The 23,389-nt window shown below is 56.7% G+C and overlaps 1 protein-coding gene and 1 pseudogene across 1 annotated transcript; one reads left to right on the plus strand and one right to left on the minus strand.

Moving 5' to 3' along the window:
* Positions 1-4,938: 4,938 nt before the first annotated feature.
* XYLT2 (xylosyltransferase 2) lies at positions 4,939-21,250 on the minus strand. The gene is made up of 11 exons (XM_060082266.1): positions 21,085-21,250; positions 11,690-12,179; positions 11,234-11,409; positions 10,732-10,934; positions 10,218-10,298; positions 9,803-10,019; positions 9,542-9,718; positions 9,021-9,283; positions 8,534-8,729; positions 7,637-7,970; positions 4,939-6,120 (listed from the first exon to the last, which is right to left on the minus strand). Exons 1-11 carry the CDS (start codon positions 21,217-21,219, stop codon positions 5,798-5,800), a joined length of 2,595 nt encoding a protein of 864 aa, XP_059938249.1. The 5' UTR covers positions 21,220-21,250; the 3' UTR covers positions 4,939-5,797.
* Positions 16,392-18,876, plus strand: LOC132478415 (protein SET-like; annotated as a pseudogene).
* Positions 21,251-23,389: the final 2,139 nt, after the last annotated feature.

Below are 23,389 nucleotides of genomic sequence, written 5' to 3' on the forward strand. Positions count from 1 at the left end.
CACACACACACACACACCGCCCCCCACCACACACACACCCCGCCCCCACCACACACACACACACACACCGCCCCCACCACACACACACACACACCGCCCCCCACCACACACATACACCCCGCCCCCACCACACACACACACCCCGCCCCCACCACACACACACACACACACCACCCCCCACCACACACACACACACACACACACACACCGCCCCCCACCACACACACACACACACCCCGCCCCCACCACACACACACACACACACACCGCCCCCCACCACACACACATGCTCGCTCTTTGGACTTCGCTTTCTGTGTCTCCTCTCCCCCAGTGATGGTCCTTCCTGGAGACCAGCTGAATCTTAGAGCTGTTGGTTCCATGGAAGCTCTTCTGCCTAAGTTGCTTCCCTGGACTGGGGTCTGCCGTCCGTTCCTCTACCCGAAGACGTGAAGTGAGGCCTCTAGCCAGATCCTGGGGCTCGCCATCCGTGGTCCTCTCCTTGTCCCAGAGACTCTGATGAGGCATTTACATACAGTAAAAAAAGTAATAAGGAAAAAGACTCAGTTCTCCCGCTCAAGGCTGGGAGGGCTGAACATTCACCTACCTCTCTGCAGGCCCAGAGCCAGAAGCGCTGTGCAATCAGCTGGTGCATCTGCTGCCGCCGGTCCTTCTTTTGAACACTTCCATAGCTGGGCAGGCAAGCTGGCTCCCATAGGGCTAGCTGGTAGCTGCTGCATAGCCCCACACAATACCTCACCCCCCTGGGGATAGCCCTGTGACTAAGGGAGCCAGGCAGGCTTACGCAGCTGTTCTCCAGCTTCCATCTGGACCCTTTCCATCAGGATGAGCCTAAGATCAGGGTACCACACACGCTTCTCTCCAAGGAGTCTCTCTCGGCTTCCTCGCCTTCTTCCCCTAGTCACGCTAGGCCCTGGCACACACCTCTCCCCGCCACGGTCCTCCCTCACCTGCATCCCCTGGGACCCTCAGCGCCTTTCCACTGCCTGGACCTCGGTAGGGCATCCCATGGTGCTGAAGCAGGGAGAGGGGCAGTCCTGGGGATCACGAAGGATGACTCAGAGTGAAGCTCAGGGTTTAGGGTCAGTGAGCAACAGGGCAGAACCCAAACCCTTTCTTGTCCCCATGTCCTCTCCCCATCTTGTTGTCTCCCTCCACCAGTCCAAGGCACAAAGCCCAGACCCTTAGCATTTCCGAAATGCACTCGGGTCTAAAGACATTGCACCCCTTTCTGGCCACTAGCTCATTCTTCCACAGTCTGGCAGCCACAGCTCTGATGACCCTCGTGGGAGAGTCAGGGAGCACCTTGTGTCCCCAGCTCTCCATCCTCTGTCTGGTGCTCAGAGTTGGGGTGGGAGCCTGGGGCGGCTACAGGTCTGATGATTTCTTTTGCTGTTTGTCCCCAGCATCCCGTGTGGTGCCCCGTCCCTGGGAAGAGGACTGATAGCACGGTAGTCTCCACCCACAGACGTGGGCTCTGGACTTTCCCCTGGGAGCTAGGCGCCTGTGGGCCTTGCCTGGAGAGCTGGGAAGACCATTGTCTTCCCCAGCAGCTCCCCGTACTGGGTCCTGTTTCACAATGGCCAGAGAGGAGGCTGGCCAGGATGTTGCTAACCCTTTCCACACTACTTCCTTGGTCCAGAGGGAACCCAGACCGGAAGATGCGGGTCCATAGAGTAGATCCAAAGGCCCCTGCCACACTGAGCAGAGGGCAGAGGACGGGGCCGCCCTGGGGCTTGGCTGGTACGGCGGCACGCCAGGCTGGCCGTGCGGCATGAAACTCCTCCCCGCCAGAGGCGCCAGGCGCCAGAGGCTCAGCCGGGGCCTGGCAGGCACAGACCCATCGCACCTCCCCCGACTGAAATTCCACTCCAGAAGTTGAGCGGGAATGACCTGCCTGGGACTAGTATCAGCTTGACGTGCAGGGGAAGCGGGCAGGCAGCTCCCTGTCTGCTGCTGCATCCATTCCCTGTGGCAGAGATCTGTGCGGGAGGACAGAGCAGCTCTATCCTGTCTTCCTGCAGCCCAGGAAGGAGTGACGTGCGTAAGGGAGTTACAGAGGGACGGACTCGGGGAGGAGAAGGAGCTTGCGGCGGGGCGGACACCCTTAGAAGCTGGATCTGAGGAGGCAGGGGAGGGAGGACTCGGGTCTGAAGTCAAACTCCTGGTGCCCAGGCTCTCTTCCGCTACCGTAGACTGCAGCATCATAGAACACAGCAGGGAAGGGACCTCAGGGTTCATATACTAGCCAAACACAGCATTCTCCCCAAGTGGCTCGCTTTAGGTGACCCTATAGATGAAGAAGCTGGACTTCTGGCCTCTGATGAGGGGCCAAGTGTGCATCTGCCCCAACTCTGAACTTGGGACAGCAACGGGTACTCACCAGTGGCCACAACTATGTCTAGGAGGCTGTTTTCCGCGGTGATCTCTGCACAGGGAACAGCAGTGGCAGAGCGGTGCCAAGAAAGGGCACTGGCCTTAAATGACCTTGAAGACAGCCACAGGATGGGCTCCCCCCCTCCGCCGGCCCCACCCACCATCCCCACAGGGCCAACCCTCAACCCAGGATCCCTGGCCCAGAGGAGCAGCTTCATTCAGAGCCATGGTGTCTGTGAGCAGCTCTCCAGATTCTCAGCTTCTGCCCCTGCTTGTCCTGGTCAGTACCATGCCAGGACCTAGTGTCCCACACAGATGGCACTCCACTCCGCAGGCCTGGCAGCCACGAGGGTCCCTCAACAACCTGCAGGAGAAGGGGTTGGCGGGAACAGGCTAGGCTTCTGCTAAACCGAGAAGACAGCCAGGGGAGCTCCACCTCGTCCAGATCTCTGCACCTCTCAGTCCCGATCCCCTCCCAGCCCTACTCTGCACCCCCCCCCTCCCCCGCCACTTCCCATCAGCTCGGGTGACAGGGCTCCAAAGGCCAACTGTCCTCTGGTCTTTGCTCCCATCTCTAACAGAACTGAGGTGTCTGTGGTTGTCCTGGAAACCAGGCACAAAATACAAAAGCCTCTCTCCCCAGGCTCTTCCCCTCCCTCCAAAGGAATTCTTACGCAGCTCTGGGGGCCCAGGCCCCCGGCCCCCACCCCACTTCCGCCTGGCTGTTATTCCGATTTTGACCCCAGGGGCCCAGCCAGGGGAGGATTTCAAAGCCTCAAAAAGCTCAAGCCTCTGGGTTGAGCTAACCCTACAGAAAGATGAGGGTGGGGGACACTGTCGGCCAGGAATTCAGTCCGAGTAGCTGCACCCGCACTTGCCTCAGTGACCCGGACAGGGGAGAGGATGGAGCCATGAAGCCTACTCCTGGCCCCACATTGCTTCTGACTCATGGGGCCAAGACAAACCGGCCAGAGCAGTGGGGCTGGGGCTGGACTTTAGTTTTCCTGCCAGCCTGCAAATTAGAATTGCCTGAGGGAGCTCTGAACCCACACCGGTGTTGGGTTGCCACCTCAGAGCAATTAACTCAGAGCCCTCAGTCTGGATCCCCATCCACTGGGCTAAGCTCAAAATGGTCACAGCGGGTGACTGGGACCTGGTGTAATAGGATGGGAGTGGAAGGGGCTGAAACAGAGGGCATGTCCCACCTAAGTTCCAAAAATAAGACTTTGGAAACAGTTGTGCTATAGCCCAACCACAGCATAGCCACAGCCTGGGTTAAACCTGCTGGCTGGTCTGTGACTCCTTAGTCAGCAAAGTGTAAATGCCCTGATATTTACTGCCCGTGCCTGATACGCTAAACACAGTTATTTTTTTTTAAATCAATCTAAAGGCTGATGTAAAACAAAACAAACTTTTAGAGAACCAGATTAGAACTTCAGATGTTCTATAAAATAGGAGCCAGAAAAAAGCAATCATCTCAGCCCTTGAACCCCAAACACTATTTCCTTGGAGTGCTTGCTGTTCGCTCCTTCCTCGTTACCTGCCTTAGGAGAGCAGAATGTAGTGACAGAGTGGCATGGAGTCCTCCTGCCTCCACCTGAAGCCTGCAGCCAGCAACAGCTTTGACTTTGGGTTCATCATTTCAGTTTCCTGGTGTGCTAAAGGAAAATAATAAAATTGCCTGCCTCAAAGGGCTGTGAGGATTAAATGAGATACTCCACGCAAGGTCAGCACAGTGGCTGAACAAACGGAAACCCCAACGCTGCCACTGGTGGTCAGGGGTGCCCTCTCCCGGCAACTTGAAAAACTTGACACGTGGCAGCCTGGGCTGGGACTGAGCCCTTTGTTTCCCAAGCTGAGCTGACCGGGCCAGTGTGACTGGCTGATAGGGTGATTTTAAAGGTCTGAGAAACCTTCACCTTTGCTCCCAGATTAAGTAAGGTGTGAAGGACTGATACTGAGCCATGGCTGACAATGGCGGAAAAGTGGGAGGGGAGGAAGGGCTTGAGAAATGGAGGATGGACAAACCTTTCCAACATGGCCCTCCCAGGTCCTAAGGCAGCGGCTAGGAACCCATGCCACCACTGCTCCTGCTCGTAAATGGGGCAATGGTAACTACCAGGCCCTGGCTGGGACCGCCTCTGTTCTTGAGGCTGCCCCGTAACTCAGAACTAGGCAGGAAACAGCAAGGGCTTCTGGGATGGGCCCTGGTGACTCCAAAGACGGAGAAGCAAGCCTCTGCCTTGGCCTGGCAGCAAGGAAGTGCCGGGTCAGGACTCTGAAGAACTGTCTCCTGCTGGCCCAATGGGTGACCATGAGGAAGTCTCTGAGCCTCTCTGGGCCTGTTTACCCCTCAGAAAAAGAGGGATCTGGATTAGATGGGTTCTTGTGTCCCTTCTAGCTCTTTGATGGATTCTAAACTGTTCCCACTCTGGGGGAATGAGACCTCCACCTTCTGCCAAAGTACCAGCCAAGACTTTTAGGAGAAGAGGGCCCAACGGTGATGGCTCTCTGACACCCAGGAGGAAACACACGGAGGCTCAGTTGAGAGAGATAGAGATATATTTCTTCTGTTGCATATTTCAGACTTCACACTGAGCTTCAGGCACAATGCTACTCCAGGTTCTTCTGAGAGCCCTGGCAGAGTCTTCTTCCCATGCTGCTCATGAGGGCTCGCCCCAGGCCCTGCTTGCAGTTCTGGGTACCTGGGAGACTCCGCCATGGTCTCAGCAGGCCCTGGTGCCCTGCTTTCCCATCAAGGGGCAGGGGATGCTGGAAAGCCCTAGGGCCAACCCCACCCCCTCTACTATGGTCCCCTGGCTGTAAGAGGAGAGGCTGACCCATTAGATTCCAGCTCTGCAGTGCTCCCGTAAATCACCTGTTCTCCAGGCCTCAGAGCCTGGCATAGCACTTGGACCCCTGCAGAGCCTCAGCAGTTAGCAGCACAGGCCAAGGCTGGGGGATGAGGCCCTGGAGAGCGAGGCAGGCCCAGCCTCCTCCAGAGCAGCAGCAGGTGGGCTCGTCAGGCCCCTGCTCCCCAGAGCCATGGCCCACTTGCTGGGGCCGCTCTGAGCCCTATTGCACATCTTTTGTTCCCAGTTCATCCCCCGACTACCCATTTTTCTTAAAAAAAAAAAAAAAAAAAATTAGAGGGGAAGGTGAGGAAGTGTGGGCTGTGGAAGCTGGAGCCCTTCTCTCCATGTTCCTGCCAACATCCTGGTCCCCAGCAGAGCCATTTGCAGTGGTAAATACTAAGCCCACCTTCCCTGCCGTCTACAGGTTCTTGATGGCGGACACAGGTGTACTGCCTGGGCCTCTGGTTCTTGCATATGAAGGGGACATCCCTCCATCGTCTGTAAGGTGCAATTCCCCGGGTCTTCCGGAGGCGCTGGCTGGGACCCTGCTACCTGAGTCGTCCATCTGCTTTGACAGGCCCCAGCTCTGATTTGGGGTCGGGGAACTGAGAGCTCCAGCTGGTCAGTCTGCAGAGCTCCAGGGAGGAACAGGTAGAGGGACCCATGGCACACAGTCCGGCCACAGACCAGAAGCCACCTAGTTCCCCATCTGTCCAGGCCTCCAGCGCAGGGCCCGTGAGCTCCGCGTGCAGCCGGGCAGCCTCCTCTGCGGGCTCTGGCTGAGGCAGGTTCAGGATGCCGCTGAGTCCCTGGAAACTTTGCTCCATGTACTCGTTGTGGGGCGGCCCAGCGTGCAGCCAGCTGGCATCATCTGGGGGTAAGAGCAGGAGTAAGCATGCCCCGCCCAAATGATCCCATGAAGGCCAGACCCTGGGAGTCAGGTCTGGGCACCCCAGTTCCTGTCCCAGCTCTACCACTGAGTCGCATCTTGCTGAGTGACTTTGGGCTAATCCACAGAATCTTCTGTGCCTGTAAAACTTAGTTTTAGAAAATCAAGACAGTAATCCCTGAATTCCTGACTTGAGGATTAAATAAAACAGTGGGTTCAAGGCACCTTAGAAAGTAAGGTTACTTTCTGGTCATGGTCTGGTTTGTGTCTCCCATGCCCCCTCTCAACCACCTCTAGTGGTTCCCAGAGCCCTCAGAAGCCTAGTACTCAGGCCCTCCAGCTGTGGCAGCCTGCTTCCCACCACCCCCTGGCATCCTACGCCCCTCCACCCTCTGTTCCCCTCACGCACCAGACACCTGCTAACTTTTTTCCCTCAGTTTAGAATACCCTTCTCTGTCTACAAAAATCCAGCTCCTTCGAGGCTCAGCTCCAATACCCTCCTGCTGTCAAGCTTGCCTCCCCCGCCCCGTCTCCTCCATCAGGCTACGAGTCCTAGGAGAGCAGGGCGCAGCTTGCCTGTTCTGATCCGCCTCAGCCGCTGCCCCGCCCCAGCACCCCGTCCTCCTCTGGGTTACCTCTGCTCTGACCCACCTTCTCTGTGATACGATGTGGCTGGAAGAAGGAAACATCTACCTACTTATTGAGCGCCTACTATATACCAGCCACTTTTACCCACATACTCATTCCTAATATCTCCCAGGGGGTAGTTACTTGTATTAGGGCCCCCTTGCAGGAACCTTCAGCCTATGCCTGTGTTCAGAGTCTGCTCTCTTATCCTCAGCCAAGTGGGTGGAGGGCCATGTGACCCTGCCCACCTGGCTACCAATGGACTGGGAGGATGGCCAATCAGATTTGCTGTCCTAAGGATGTGGAACTTGTAGACCAAGAGGCCCTGGTCAGTCTCTGTTGCACTGAGAGGCCACGTATCAATATACTGAGAAACCAGAGCCTGAGGCTGATACACAGAGCACAGGATGAGGGACAAGGTGGCCCCAGAGAGACAGACAGCACCTCTGGGTCCCAGTGGGACCTGAGTCATTTCCTAGGTTCCGTGGGGGAGAGCCCTGCATTTTTCCAATCCTTTCCCCTTTTTCACTGGAGCTACTTTGAGTGGATCTGTGTTCCGTGCACCCAGGAGGTCTCTAACAGTTGTATTACTCTTACTTTACATGTAATAAGACTGAGGCTCAGGAAGGCCAAGGAATTTGCCAAAAGGATAAAAGCCCGATTAAAGTGTCAGGGCTGTGTTCTAGAGCCAAGCCTGCCTAACTCCGAAGCACCATGCCACAGTGCGAGGCCCTGGGATGCTTACGGATGAACGATCAAGGCCACAACATGTCCCCTTCCCCTACTCTTATGGTCAGCTTCTTGGGGCCACCTGTCTGGCCAATCCTATTCGACCTGGCTCCCGGGCATCATTTGGGAACTAGATCCTTACCTTTCCTGAGAGGTAGTTTGCGGTTGAAGGTCAAAGGCAGCACGAGGAAGCGGGTCTCACCCAGGGGCTCCCAGAACTGAAGCAGTCGAACAGTCCAGGCCCCCGGCCGCAGGGGCCGGCTCAGCGGGGGCTTGTACTGCGTGACCTCGGTTTCCGCGTCTACCACGATGTCGTAAGATGTAGCCACCACATAGGTGGGATCGATCCACACCACCGTGGCTGTGAGGTTGGGGCCTCGGGCCCAGCGCTGCATGGCCACAGGCTCGTCCAGCGGCCCCAGCAACCCCCCAAAATTCCGGAAGAGACGCTCTTTGGGGTCCCACTCGGTGCCAACCTGTGGGAAAGGAGGTAGCTGGGCAGGAGCCAGGGTAAAGTCCTCTCTACCTGCTGCTACGTCTAATTCCTGTGTGACCTCAGGCCAGTCACTGTCTCTTTCTGGTCCTGTTTCCCTATCTGCAAAACGATGGGCTCAGACTAGGATTTCTTTACTAAGCTCTGAGGTTCATTCTAGGCTCCTGTACTGACCTGCTCTGAAGTTTTGGGGGCAGTAAGGCAGAGAAGAGGTGTGAAGCCCTGCCCAGAGACCACCCCCACGCTAAGGAGACACTCAAAAGCCTAATCTTCTGGCCCGACTGGAATGTCCCAAGTCCCTTTAGCAGAAAATCCCTGGAGTTCAGAAGACTGGGCTTGCATTGTAGTGGAACCAAAGTCCCCTCCCTGCTGACTGCATGTCCTCCGTGCATCCCAAGGCTGCCATCACTGGGAAAGAAGACCCATGAATCCATTTCCGAAAGGCCTAACCCAGTCCTTAGCGCTCCCTTAGTGTCTGTCCCTCTCTCCCCACTACCCCAAGTCTTGCTGGGGGACAGGAGAAAGCAAGGGGAGGACCTGTCCCACCTCCAAACTCTGGAGCCGGCTGGCCTGGTCACTGCGCCCCAACAGCTTCAGCGACCCCTGGGGCATCAGCCACATCTCAAGCGTCTCTGCCGGCCCCTGGGCTGAGGGCTGCACCGCCTGCGTCACCAAGTAGCCCTGGAAATGGTCGTCATAGAAATACAGGTGCACGCTGGACGGCAAGCCCCTGGGCTCAAACCTAAGAAGGTTCCAGCAGGGAGAAAGGGAGATGCCATCAGCACACCTGGCTTGGCCTGGAGTCCCAGGGAGGGGGCTCTGGGGTGTCCCATCCCCAGGTGCTTTCTTTGCCCCAGATCTCATACCCACAGATCCTATGTGCCTGGCTTTTGCCGCCTTTGTCTTGTTTGCATTTTTCCCTGCCTCAGGCTGGGGGCTCCCTGGCGGCAGGGGCCGTTTCTTTCTGATTGGCCTCCTCGGAGGGCACTGCACATTGGGTGGGGGTCTGCAAAATGTCAGAAGGAGGTCTCACCTGCAGAGTGGGCTGGCCAGTGGGGATGCAGCGGTGGCGGCGTGGCGCAGGCTGAGGCGGGCGAAAGCAGTGTAAGCAGTGAGCATGACATCACTGAGCCCACTGGGGCCATCGGCCGCGTCATAGGTGTTCTCCCAATAGGCCTTGAGGGCTGGAGTGCCGGGCGGGTAGCTGCCGTATAGGTGGAAGTCCAGGATTTCCAGTACCTCCTGGTTCACAGTTGACTCAAACTTCCGGGCGAAGAAGGTGGGTCTGGAGACTTGCTGGAGCGAGAGAGGCAAGGAGGGTGAAGGGGTCTGGAGGTCCCAGAGGGCAGCAGGGGAGGCGCCCCTGCCGGCACTGCCCGGGGATCAGCCTCCCAGGGCCTTTCCTGGGCCAGTGTAGCCCCTGACCCCTGAGGGCTGCTCCCAGCGAGGGGCCCCCGGACTCTCTGGCTGGACGCCCTTGGATCACTTCTAACTGGAAAGCACCTGGGGTGAGGCCCTGTCAAGGGGCAGAGACCGGGGGCCACAGGGAAGCACCTGCAGCCGTAGGAAGTCCTGCGGCTTGAAGTCGTTGGGGGAGCAGCCGCACCAGTCCACGATGTGCTTGTACTGGCATTTGCAGCCCAGCTTGCGGTTCCAGTTGGTGACCCGCAGGTTGTTGTCCACGAGGCTCTCGCAGGCTGGGCTGTTCTCCAGCACCGTGTGGAAGAAGGACTGCGGGTGACAAGGCAGGGTGGAGGGTGAGCTGGGCCACCCACCACGCGCCCTCTTGGCCTGGGTGCGGGCCCGGTCACCCACCTCGGCTGGGAGCAGCGTGTACGTGTAAAACTGACGTAGCTGGGCCACAAGAGGGTCGTCTGTGTACACCACATACTCCACAAAGCTGCGCGTTAGCACGAACCAGTCAGAGCCGCCATCCACCACGATGCCCGCCGGGATCTGCCGCTCGCCCAGACGCCACATGTGCGAATCGCACTCGTGGAAGAGCCGGTCCAGGCCCTGTTTCTTGATGAACCTGTGGGAGGCAGACGGGCCCGTGGCTGAGGGTTTTGCAGGGTGGGATCCAGGCTCTCATCCTTCCAGGAACTAGCGCTCCTTAATCTGTGATTGGTTTGGAGGTTTTGCAACCCAAGGCTGGGGCCACAGAGCCCCCCTGTGTGGGAGGGCTTGTGGCAAGACCCCAGGACCAGGGCCTCCTCTCCCGGCCCCTCACCTGGAGTTGTCCCGGCCATGCGACTTGAGGAAATTCTTGTCCCGGTTCTTGGACAGGAAAGCTACCAGCTCCTCGTTCGTCCTGGAGAGGAAATGGGATGTGGGTAGCGTGTATGAGTGGCTCAGTCACTGGCCCAGAGTGACGTTACTCCTTGGCCCCCTCCTTTCTCACTGAGAGTCGTCCTGACCAAGTGACCTACTCCAGATTGACGCTCTGGGGTGGTGGGCATCTGAGGCCCCTGAGGAAGACCACCCCATCCTTCTTCCACCCCTTGCTGTCTGACCCATGACCCCCAGTACAGACCTCTGGCTCCTCCTCCTCCCCACCTCTTGTCCTCACATCATCTTTCACCAGCTCCCCGCTAAAACACTGCTGGGGCCAAGGGACCATGTCTGAGCTCTGCAGATCCCAGAATGAGGCTTGGGGGAGGGAAGGAGTCCATCAGGACCCTTGAACCCCGAGTGCCTCGACGTGCCCCGCTCCCATCTGCAGGGCTCAGAGCACCACCCCACACCTGGTCGGGTAGTCAGTGGCACTGAGGTTGATGAAGAAGTCCCAGGCCCAGTCGGGCACCTCCAGCAGGTCCTGCATGCTCCGCAGATACATCCTCAGCAGGCTGGCCCCGCCCCAGATGGTGACCATGCGCCAGGGCGTCACCCGCACGTTATCATACTGGCTGGCCAGCTCTACCGCCTCTCGGTGCAGGTAGTTGGAGCGCTGTGGGAAGTGGGGAGGTGGCGCTGGAAACTCGGCAGTGGAAGGTGGACCCCCAGCATTACAACCTTCCCACTCCGCCCCACCCCAGAGCAGAGTACAAGTGTCACAGAATGGAGAGAGCACAGGCCAGGGCTCCAGCTCTGAAGCAGCCATGCCACCTGGTGCTGGCTGCTCCCCCATTCCCTGTTCCCCTATCTCTGGGCCACCCGAGCAGGTCAGAGACCCTGTCTGTCTAGGACCTTCTGAGTCTCTGCTCTACTTACGCAGATGCCCTTGGTCTCCCCGGCCACAGTAGGTACCTTGTCCACGTGGATATAGAAGAAGTGTTGCTCGTGGTACACAGCCTTGAGGAGACGCTTCAGCTGGCGGATGGCGCGGCCATGGACCACCAGCATGTAGGCGATTCGTACCTGGGGGCCATCCACGGGCTGCTGGGCCCGAACGTCGTCCCACTGAATGCCGGGGCTCATCTTCCCTGAGAGTAGAGAACAGGGGCATCGGTGAGGTCTGGCCCCAAGTCACAGGGTGGAGGCAAGACAGGAAGAGGGGGCTGCCTGCCTTCCCAAGGAGGAACCCTGCACTTAGAGCCCACTGCTCCTAGGCCCCAGCTCCACCTCTGCCACTTAGTGCACTCGTCACCCAACTTGGGCAGCAAGGTGAGCCCCTCTGAGCTTTCATCCCTGAGAAATGGAGGTGAGGATCCCTGCCATGCCCCCTCCCGGGCTGCCACCTCTCTGCCCATGTCTGTCTCTTACCAGCCCGCTGGCAGTGCCGGGGCACAGCCTTGGGCATGAGGCTCCCGGCCTGGTGCAGGCACACCACGTTGGCAATCTCCTGCTGGCACTGCTTGGAGCTGGCCCGGGCCAGTGCAGACAGAGCATCCTTGCCCACGATCTCGCACTTGGGCCTGAAGCTGTTGTCTGTGGGCTGGGGGGCGCCCTCCACACTCCCTGTGTCTCCATGTGGGAAGCCAGCCGCCCCAGCCAGCGCCTCCCCGGCCGCTGCCCCACTCAGGTTCTGGCGGCCTGGGGCCTCTGGGGGCGGGGTGGGGGGGATCCGCCGGCTGGTTCTGTGCCGGCTGGTTACTGCCCGTACCACCTTGGCCACGGGCATGCCGGGGCTCTCAGCACGGCCCCGCCAGCGCCCATGCTTTCTGCCCGCGCCGCCCCGCCGCCCAGCTGAACTGTCTGTGTCCTTGGAGCCCTCTCCGGGGTCTAGCGGCCGTGGCTTCTTCTGCCTTCCTTTCTGTAAGAGATAGGCGGACACAAGTCGCTGGGACAGTCACTCTCCTCCAGCTCCTTCAGCTTCCTGCTGGGCCTCAGGCCTGGAAGCCCCTGCCACCCTTGATCTAGAAAAGTACTGTTTGCCTGAGGACGCTGCACAAACAACACATCTGCTGGGGGGCCTCCCTGACCAGCCAGCAGAGGAAACGTCGCCCTCCCCGAAGGCACCATCGCACCTACGTCCCCACGCTCACACACATCACAGGGCACCGAGTCTCTTTTGTGCTTTGGATTCAGATACCACTTTCTTTTTCAGCAACTATGAAAATGAATATCCACATATATCATAAGAGAAACATGCAAAGACCCTGCAGACAGGAGTGTCCACCTGGCACTCCCCACCGGGCCAGCCTGGGAAGAGACGCTGCTCTTCAGAAGGAAAGCATTCTGCTGACTACAGTGTTTCCGCGGGGGAGTGCTGAGGCCACAGCACAGCACAGGGGTCTTGCCTGGTGGGGAGGACACAGGTGGAATCTGAGACCCCATTACTGGTCAGGCTCTCTGGGAAGCAGAGACCAAGAGAGTCAGAGTGCAAGGGATTCACTGGGGGGTGGGGGGGTCACACTCTGGATGAGGAGGAAGCAGGAGCAGGAAGCAGCAGGGAAAGCCTTCAGAGAGCCAAGCCGGCCTGACACCTGTGCAAAGAGGGGGAAGGAAGAGCTTCAGACGACAGCTCGGCTTGGAGAGGGCCTCGGCCACCTAGTGGGAAGCTCCAGGGCAAAGACGGCCCAGAGATGGGAGCCGCGGTACCACTGCTGGAGGCGGCCCAGGAAGGAGGTGCCTGGCCATGGCTGGACGGCTGAGGCAGAGGCTGAAGGCACCTGCAGCTGCAGGCTGGCAACTCACTGCTCCTTGTGGCAGGGTCTCTCTCGAGGGGAAAGCTGAGTGCTGCGCCTCAAGATCGCCACCCCTGCTTCCTGGCTCCTACAGCCTCTTCTCAAACCCAGGCCCTTCCCTAATGGTCCGGTCACAGTTGAAAGCGTGTATACCCACCCTCTTCCCAGCTCTCCCTGTCCCCGTTTTGTGACGCCCCCCCCCCCCGCCCCACTTCCCTGCCTGACCAAATCCCATCCATCCTTCAAGATCCAGCCCTGAGTCTCCTTGTGTGAAGCCACCCCGTTTGCCCCAGGGAGGGCTGTTCTTCTACCCAACCAACTCCGTGCGGAGAGGCCGTCATTTCAGCCCCATTACCCCAGTGCCCGGCAGAGTAGCTGGCACATAGGATGTCTGGCTGGTGTCAGGTGGATCAAACACGGAAAGCATGGAGGAGTGAAAGGCACTGTGTTACCATCTGAAGTCACCAGAGCTCCCTGCCCAGCTCTGCCGCTCCCCCCGTTACCTACCTTCTCTGAGCAGGTTCCCTCAGCTTTAAAATACAGGAGGGAAGTGTGAGTGTCCAATGAGATAGAGCATGACATAGTGCAGCTAGAAAGAGGTGGCGCCACCAGCTGTCCCCTTCCTCTCTCAACACTCTCTGTGCAAGTCCTCTTCTGGCCTGGCCTTCCAGCAGCATGACTCACTGGACCACAGCCTCTGAAGCACCCTCCTCCCTCAGCTTCCAGGATGCCCTCCTGGTGTTTCCCCGGTGTGACCTCCGTGGCCACTCCTTATCAGTCTTCTTTTTTTTTAAGCGGTATGCGGGCCTCTCACTGTTGTGGCCTCTCCCATTGCGGAGCACAGGCTCCGGACAAGCAGGCTCAGCGGCCATGGCTCACGGGCCCAGCCGCTCCGCGGCATGTGGGATCTTCCTGGACCGGGGCACGAACCCGTGTCCCCTGCATCGGCAGGCGGACCCTCAACCACTCCGCCACCAGGGAAGCCCCTTATCAGTCTTCTTGACCGACCCTTCCTTATCTCCCAAGGCCACCCTGGGGCCCTGCCTTGTCCTAGGTCCCCAGGTGACCTCATTCAGTCTCCTAACTCCATCCACTCCCAGATTTCTCTCTGGTCTGGAGCGCTCCCTTGAACCTTCAAATGTCTAACTGTCAGCCTCCTTAATGCCTCCCTTGGGAGCCTGATAGACCTGTCAACCCACAAATCCAAAAGCGAACTCCTGATCTTCCCCCAGGAGGCGCCTTCTTCAGTCTTCCCCATATCAGTTAATGACCTCTCTATCCTTCGAGTCTCTCAGGCCAAAAACTCAGGGGCATCACTTCGACTCTTGTTTCCCTCACACTCCATCATCAGTACCTCCTGTTGGGGCTCGCTTCAAAGTACATCCAGAATTTGACCACTTCTCACTGCCTCCATCATTACCACCCCTGACTGGAAGCCCTGCTCTTACTCTGGTTTCCTATAGTCCACTCTCATCACAGCAGCCAGTGTTTCCTTTAAAACAAGTCCCATCTCCCCACTCCTCTGCTTGAAACCACCCATGGTTCTCCCTCTGAGGACAAAGCCCGTGAACCTACAAAGGCTATGCGAGCTGTGTCTGGCTTCCCCGCCTCTGCCCCACCCTTCTCTGACCTCACCTACCACCCTCTCATGCTCACTCTCCTCCAGCCTTCATGGCCTTCTCAGCGTCCCTCCATCCCACCTGGCATTCACTGTCCCGTGCCTGGAATGCTCTCCCCTAGATGTCCCCACAGCTCCTGCCTCCAATTCCTTGCTCAGGTGGCAACTTCTCAGGAAGGCCACCCTGTCCGCTGTATTTAAAACTCCAGCTCTCCCTCAGCCTCCACTTTGTTTCTCCCATAGCACTTATTACCTTCTCTCATCCTATAATGTATGTATATGTATAAATGTATATTGTGTTATTCTATGTCTCTCCCCTTACAAGAATGTAATGTCCATGAGGACAAAGCTTTTTGTTGTTTTGTTCAGTGATGTATTCCTAGAGCCAGAAGAATGTCCGGCAATGGGAGACACGATATATATACATGTATATTTTCTTTTTAAAAAATGTTTGGCTGCGCCGTGCAGCTTGTGGGAGCCTAGTTCCCCTACCAGGGATCAAACCCGTGCCCTCAGCAGTGGAAGTGCAGAGTCCTAACCACTGAACCACCAGGGAATTCCCTCAATAAATATTTGTTGAATGAATGCATGTATGAATGAGTGAATGAATGAAAAGCTCTTGGCATAGGCTCAGCATTCAGTAAATGCTGTGTCATCCTTACTATTATTATTAATGGAAGGAGAACAGGAAAGAGTCCAACGTGAAGTCAGGAGAGAAGCAAAGGCCTTCAGATACTCTGGACCATCGGTTTGAGTTTTTCCTGTCCCTCCCCTCCCTAGGACCTCCCTCTCCTCCTGTCAGAGCCCGGCAAATGCCTTAGGGCCAGGCCCCCACGCCTACCCTGGCACCCCAGCCTTCTGTGCCTGGCACCCAACCAGCCCTCTTGGGAGGTGCCCAGTGAGAGCCAGGGGTGTCTATCTCCATCTGGGAAAAGAGATCTGCAAAGGGGAGGGCAGGTGGGGGGAGGCAGCGGATCCCACTCTGTCACCCACACTGGGGAGGGCACCCTGGACTGGAAAGCCCTCAGGGAAGGCGGCTGCAGCCCCACTGGACCGAGCACACGTCGACCCGGGGATGGCGGACCTGGCCGCACAGCGGGCAGACGAAGACATTCTCAAGCTTAGGTGGGTGCAGATGCCAGAGGAGCTGTGGGCTCTCACGATGGCAGTCAGTGTCAGCGAGTGAGGAAGCTGGTCAGGAGGGCAGAGCACAGGGCCAGGCTCGCTGTGGTGGGGGACAGGATGTGGGAGGACATGGGCACGTGGGCGCCCTGCATGGCAGCAGGGAGCTGGCTGACCCTGAGGAGGACAATCCCAGAGGGGGCTGGGGGACCAGAAGGCAGCAGTGAGAACTGGGAGGGGGGCTCCTGGTGGGCCGCCAGCCCCCACCACATATAAACACCCCAAGAATGTTTACATGTGCAGCAGCAGGGCCCATATTTGTGCCCCTAGAGGAGCTGCCCGCAGTCGCCCCTGAGGTCAGAGTCCCCTCTAATGACTGAGGATGGGGACTGGCCCTAAGACACCTGCCTGGAGGCAGTCTGGCCTCCGAGGCCCCCTCTCCACACTGAGGAGGAATTCAAAGTCCTCTGACATTTCCTGGCTGTGCAGCATCTCCTTGGGATCCTTCTCTGGGCCGTGGAGACAGAGAATACAGAAGTGCTTATCCCACATCCCACCACCGTGGACTTCTCAGAGCGTTTAAAGGAAGCGGTGAGAGATGGAGCAGCGAGCTGGAGCGCGGAGCGTGAGGGAGGGAGCGGAGCCGCCTGCCCGCCCGCCGCCGCCTCCCCTCCAGAAAGAGCAGCAAGAAGCAACTGAACATGTTGATGACGCACAAACTGAGACAGACAGACTGAACGAACAAGCCAGTGAGGAGATTCTGAAAGCAGAACAGAAATATAGCAAACTCCGCCAACCATGTTTTCAGAAGAGGTCGGAATTGATCGCCCAAATCCCAAATCTTGGGGTAACACCATTTGTTAACCACCCACAAGTGTCTGCACTGCTTGGGGAGGAGGAGGAAGAGGCGCTGCCTTACTTGACAAGAGTCGAAGTGACAGAATCTGAAGATATTAAATCAGGTTACAGAATGAATTTTTATTTTGATGAAAACCCTTACTTTGAAAATAAAGTTCTCGCCAAAGAATTTCATCTGAGGGAGACTGGTGATCCATCTTCAAAGTCCACGGAAATCAAACGGAAATCCGGAAAGGTGCAGACGGGTCAGGAGAGGTCATCAAAGAGGCCATGTGGCCCAATCCATTACAGTGCTACCTGGTTCCGGACACGGACGATGAGGAAGGGGACGGAGAAGATGGTGAGGATGACGATGCAGAGGAACAAGGATTGGAAGCTACTGATGAAGACGGGGGTGAGGATGAAGGTGAGGAAGATGACGATGACGATGAGGGGAGGAAGGAGAGGAAGGTGAAGGAGATGACTCATGGAATGCTGGTGGATTCCAACCTTCCTGTCTTAATTTTCTCCAGCCCCTGGGAGCAAGCTGCAGTCTTTTTTTTTTTTTTTTTTTTTCTCCTTCTCCTCTTGTGCTCAGTTGCCCTGTTTTTGAGGTCTCTTTTCTCCTTTATACCACGGCTCACAACTTATTCTGGGGGGAAATACCTTGAGCAGAATTCAGTGGGAAAAGAATCTCTACCCGTTCTGTTCCAAATTCATTTTTATCCCTTCCTGTCTCAACAAAAACTTTACGGAATCAGCACCACCATGCTCTGTGGGAAAAAAGAAACTGCTCCCTTAGCTCTGCTGGAAGCTGGAGGGTGCTAGGCCCCTGTGTAGTAGTGCATAGAGTTCTAGCTTTTTTCCTCCTTTCTCTGTATATTGGGCTCAGAGATTACACTGTGTCTCTGTGTGAATATGGACAGTTAGCATTTACCAACATGTATCTGTCTACTTTCTCTTGTTTAAAAAAAGAAAAAAAAAAAAAACTTTAAAAAATGGGGTTATAGAAGGTCAGCAAAGGGTGGGTTTGAGATGTTTGGGTGGGTTAAGTGGGCATTTTGACAACATGGCTTCTCCTTTGGCATGTTTAATTGTGACGTTTAACGGACATCCTTGCAGTTTAAGATGTTGACACTTTTAAAATAAAGTTCGGGCCTCCCTGGTGGCGCAGTGGTTGAGAGTCCGCCTGCCGATGCAGGGGATACGGGTTCGTGCCCCGATCTGGGAGGATCCCATGTGCCGCGGAGCGGCTGGGCCCGTGAGCCATGGCCGCTGGGCCTGCGCATCCGGAGCCTGTGCTCCGCAACGGGAGAGGCCACAACAGTGAGAGGCCCGCATACCGCAAAAAGAAAAAAAAAAAAATAATAAATAAATAAATAAAATAAAATAAAGTTCTCTCCTCATGATGACTTGAGCCCTGCCACTGGATGGGAGAATCAGCAGAACCTGTAGGATCTTATTTGCAATTGACATTCTCTATTGTAATTTTGTTCCTGTTTATTTTTAAATTTTTCTTTTTGCTTCACTGGAAAGGAAAGATGATGCTCAGTTTTAAATGTTAAAAGTGTACAAGTTGCAGGCTTCCCTGGTGGCGCAGTGGTTGAGAACCTGCCTACCAATGCAGGGGACATGGGTTCGAGCCCTGGTCTGGGAAGATCCCATGTGCCGTGGAGCAACTGGGCCCGTGAGCCACAACTACCGAGCCTGCGCATCTGGAGCCTGTGCCCCGTGACAAGAGAGGCCGTGATAGTGAGAGGCCCGCACACCGCTCGCCACAACTAGAGAAAGCCCTCGCACAGAAACGAAGACGCAACAAAGCCATAAATAAATAAATAAATAAATAAAATTTAAAAAAAAAAGTGTACAAGTTGCTTTGTTACAATAAAACTAAATGTGTACATAAAAGCGGTGAGACAATGTTTGTAAAAGCTTTGAAAACCATAAAATGGCTCTTTGGATGTTAATGGTCATCTGTGGTCTTCAGTCTAGCCCTCACAGATGGGCAGAGTGTGCCTCTTAAATGCACATCTCACCCATCACTGCTTAGACCCCTTTAGTTTAGAGCCACTTAGAATAAAACCCCAGCCCCTCACTGCGGGCTCTAGGATGTGCCCTGGACTAACTCTTGAACTTCTTCCAGGGATCGCACCACACCCTCCTTTCGATTCCTTGAAGGCACGCAGCTAAGCCCATTCTCCTCAGGGCCTTCCGCCTGAACTCTGCCTACCTCTTCCCCAGGCTGACTGGGTCTTTCAACTCACAGGCCAATTCCTGCAGAAGGCTTCCCCAACCACCTATCTAAACCAGCCCTCTTGTTGTTGAGTTTCCTTTTCACTGTCAGTCTCTCCCTGTCTGCCCATGAGGGCTGAGACCTTGTCTGTTATATTTATTTCTGTATCCCCAGTATTAGCACAGTGCCTGGTATGAAGGAGGACTTAATAAATATTTGTTGAATGAATGATTGACTGAATGAATGAATCCCTGTTCCCCCGGTGCAGTACTGAAATAATACTAAGAGTTATTTACTGATGACTTAGCATTGGGCCAGCAACTCCTGCAAATACTTCACAGGCATCACCCAACGGGAGAGGTGCTATTCTTGCCCCCATCCTTGAGGCGCGGATACTGATGAAGATGCAAAAGAGGTTAGGCGATTTGCCAGTGGTCGCACCACTTACCAGTAGCAGCGCTGGAATAGGACACAGGATGGTGAAGTGGGATGGTCCCACTGAGGTGGCTGCTGAAGGGGTCCAAGCCCCAAGGGCTGCTTGGACTACACAGCCTTTAGGTCATCAAGGATCTTTTCCCCATTCTAGTCCAGGGATTCCCCTATCAGGTTCTGCTCGGAAGCTGGAGGAGGAGGTGGGGGGCAGGATCCCAAGCACTCTACTGCACCAGTTCTCCACGCCAGGCTGGAGGCAGGGCAGCAGGGACCCTGAGGCCTGGACAATCTCTCATCCCATCCAGCAATTTGTTTCTGGGAAGCCTCTGATGCTTTGCCATGCCCCTCCCCAGCGTGCTCACTGGCTTCTGCTCACATATTCCAGGGTCAGAGGGCTCCCTAACTCCTTGGCAGCCATTTCCATCTTAGAATGTCTCATCTGCCCAAGAAATCCTCATACACTCTCTTCCCCTTCCTGCTACTTACTGGACCACAAAGAACAAGCTCACGCCCTCCGGGTGTCAAAGAGCCAGCCTCCCCCAACCCCAACCTCAGCTCCTTTTGGAGTTACGGTCTTGTGTGACTGTCCCAGCTCGCTTCACCATCCTAGTCTCTTGGTTCTCCCAAAAAAAGGCAAAAGCAGCAATTCTCCCAGTCTCCACACCAGGCCTTCCAGACTGCCATATGCAGGAGGGGGAAGAGGACATCAGGGCTGCCTTGGCCTTCACCCTGCCAGGTGGAGAGGCCCAAGAGGACGGGGCAAGCAGAGTGTCTGACTCAGAGCCCTAGAGGCACCAGAACCAAGGGATGGGGGCCGGGAAGCCCTGTCATCTGGCCCACAGCTTAAGGCCAGGGTTTGGCCTATCCTCTCCAACCTTCCAGGATGGTCTCAGACACCACTGGACCCTCCTGACTACACTGGGGAAGGCATGTCTGGGCCTCCAGCTGAAACCACATCAGCCAAGAGTGAGACCCTCAGAGCAAGGACCTGGGGATTAAGCATGATGGGGTTTGCCCCTGCTCCAGGGCCTGGGGTTCTGCTAAACCAGCTGCTGTTGTTCCTATTCCCTTAGAGTCAGAGAGGGCGAGTCCCCAATTCCCTAATGTCCTGAGGGCCCTCGGCTGCTCAATTCCCCTGCCATCCTCTCCTGAAGACCCATGCAGGTTCTTCAGACCCTTGGCTGAGGCGGCCACGTCTCAGGGACACTCCAGTTCTCTCCCTCGGGGTCACTCTCCCTCTCCTCAGTTGCCACACTGAGTTCCACCCCCAGGCTCCACTTCTTCGCTGGCTACTGACCCTGAGGGGCGGCTGGGCGCGGTTGCCCGGGGTCCCTCGGCTCCAGTCCTCCGCCCACGGCGCGCACACTCCCGCCCCCTCCCAACTTCAGAAAGTTTGGCCTGGGGTTCCCCACCTCCGAGCAGGCTCGGGCCCAGCCCCGCCTCCCGGCCCCGCTCCCCAGGCACCCGCGCCCGACCTTCACTGTTCCCCGGGGTGCAGACCACCCCACCACGACCCGCTCCTCCCGCCCCGGGCCCCTGCCGGCCCGCGGCCCGGTCCTCCGGGTCACGCACAGCCCTCCGCGCGTAGGCCCCCGGGCCCGCCTGTGAACAGGGCCCGCCTGTGAACCGGGCCACAGGGGTCCGAGGCCCCGAGCCAGGCGGCCGCCCGCGCGCGACACGCAAACGGCCAGTGTCCCACTTCCCCGGCCGGGGCCGCCCGCATCCCCGCCAGGACCCCGAGAGCCCCCGCGCCCGGCCTGCCCGCCTGCCCGCCCAGCCGTCGGAGCACCTCGCCCGGCTCGTCGTCCTCCAGGACGCTGAAGCTCCACACCACCAGGCCCTGCAGCAGCAGAATGGCCAGCGCCGTGGCAATCGCCAGCTTGTAGCGCCGCACAAGCTTCTGCACCCGCACGCTCGCCACCATCTTCCTGCCCGGGACGAGGGGCGCGCGCCCAGCCCTGCAACCCGGCCGCGGGCGCGCGCACGGGCGCGGGCGCGGGCCGAGCCGGCTTCCCCCAAAGAAGGAGCGCCTGGCGCGCGCCGGGGCGGGGCTGGGGGCGGGGCCCGCAGGCCCGAAACGCCGCGCCTGGTGTGCCAGGGGCGGAGCCTGGGCCTACGAAGCTGTTGGACCCCGCTGCCCAGCGCGTCGGGTGGATTGCTGGCCTTTCGCGCCGGGTCCGCTTCCCGGGTGGTCCCTTCCCCGTCTTGGTCAGTTCCTCAGCTTCTGCGTGTGCTCACCTCCTCCTGGACGGCAAGCCCATGGAACCAGGGGGCAGAGAGGTCTGCAGCCGACCTCTCTCTGGCTCGCCGCCTGGGGTCGGGGGTGGGGGTGGGGGACTCAGCCCCGCAGAAATCAGCTGGCTCTCCGCCCTCGTGCAAGCAGAGAATGCTAGAGCTCCCAGAAACGCCGGGTTGGGAGAGATTGTGTAAGTGCCACAAGCCCTGCTTAAAAGCCATGGAGGCCGCACCTATGGGGCAAAGTCGTCTAACTCCTTTGACTGGCATCTGAGGCCCTTCACAAAGCCTGGTTCCTCTCTCTTCTCCCTCGTATGTATCCTAGGCATCCTCAGACCTCAACTAGAGCCGTGGTTACCGAACTCTAGGGTATGTCAGAATCACCCACAGGACTTGATAAAAGAGATTGCTGGTCCCTACTCCCAGAGTTTCTGCTTGGTAGGTCAAGAGTGGGGCCCACGAATTAGAATTTTCAACACGTGCCCAGGTAATGCTGATGCTACTAGTCTGGGAACACACTTGGAGAGCCACCAGACTTTTGCGCGTGCCGTTCGCTGTGCCAATTCCTCCCCTGCTCCTCCCCCTTCTCATCGGCGGCACCCTCCTAAGTGCTTACCCAGCGCTGTCTACATATGTGGTTGTGATTTCTCTGGAATCATGCCTTCTTCACCTTTGAATCCTTGGCCTGGCAATGGACACCCAGCAATGCTCAGTAAATGTTGCGAAAGAAAGATCAAAGGAAGCCCAACTTCCTGTTCCATGAGCTGATCCTAACAATTTTGGAGAGGCTGCTGTGTTCAAGCACCGCCACAGACAAGGCCTGAACCTCTGCAGCCCTCCCCTGAACCTGGCAGGTCTACTGAGAGAGGGAAGGGGAGAAGAGAGAGAGCAGTGCCCAGCATAGCCAAGTGCATCCCCAGCACTGAAGCCAAGCTCCGTGAGAAGGAAGCAATAAAAAGAGCAAAGTGAAGGTTGAATATTTATAATGAAGATTTTAAGAATCACTACACAGAGGTCTGGAAAAAAATGGTTAAAAAAGGGGGGGGGGCTTCCCTGGTGGCGCAGTGGTTGAGAGTCCGCCTGCCAATGCAGGGGACGCGGGTTCGAGCCCTGGTCTGGGAGGATCCCACATGCCGCGGAGCGGCTGGGCCTGTGCGCCACAATTACTGAGCCTGCGCATCTGGAGCCTGTGCTCCACAACAAGAGAGGCCTCGACAGTGAGAGGCCCGCGCACCGCGATGAAGAGTGGCCCCCGCTTGCCACAACTGGAGAAGACCCTCGCACAGAAACGAAGACCCAACACACCCAAAAATAAAAATTAAAAAAAAAAAAAAGAAAAAGCTTGAAAGTAATGATAAAAGGGTTTGGAAGGTGCCTGGAGATAAGCTTAACGAGGAAATTCTAAGCTGTGATGAGCACAGGAGATGCAGTGATTTGATGGCACTTAAATAAAACCTCCTTTAATCATCTCCTGCCCCTTTGGTATTTGTAATCATTCTATTCTTCAGCATTAGTTAAATGGGAGAATTGTAAACAATGTTTCAGATGACAGTTTGGCTACTTAAGAGAAACTACACTTCAAGATTTTGGAGAACATCAGTTGGCATGCCAGCAATTGATATGTTAATTAAATATTGATCTTGTGTGCTCATTAAATCAGGTCCCCCAGGGACTGTCTACCTGCCCATACTCCCCTGCACCCAACAATGAAAATAACTTTATTTTCCACTGATTGTATAAGTAATATGTACTCATTATATAACATTTAAAACATAGGGAAAAAATAAGGAAAAAAGTAAAAGTCACCTGCAATCCTACTCCCTGAGATAATCATCATTAATATTTTGGTGATGATCCTT

This window comes from Mesoplodon densirostris, chromosome 18 (assembly GCF_025265405.1).
Source record: "Mesoplodon densirostris isolate mMesDen1 chromosome 18, mMesDen1 primary haplotype, whole genome shotgun sequence".
Classification (NCBI taxonomy): Eukaryota; Metazoa; Chordata; class Mammalia; order Artiodactyla; family Ziphiidae; genus Mesoplodon; species Mesoplodon densirostris.

What these genes read in the sequence shown, in the direction of transcription:
- XYLT2 (XM_060082266.1), bottom strand. Translation starts at nt 21,219, where the DNA reads ATGGTGGCGAGCGTGCGGGTGCAGAAGCTTGTGCGGCGCTACAAGCTG. An exon ending in TCTATATCCACGTGGACAAG is followed by an intron (nt 10,935 to 11,233) that starts GTACCTACTGTG and finishes CACTTCCCACAG; the next exon opens with CGCTCCAACTACCTGCACCG. An exon ending in CTGGCCAGCCCACTCTGCAG is followed by an intron (nt 8,730 to 9,020) that starts GTGAGACCTCCT and finishes GAACCTTCTTAG; the next exon opens with GTTTGAGCCCAGGGGCTTGC.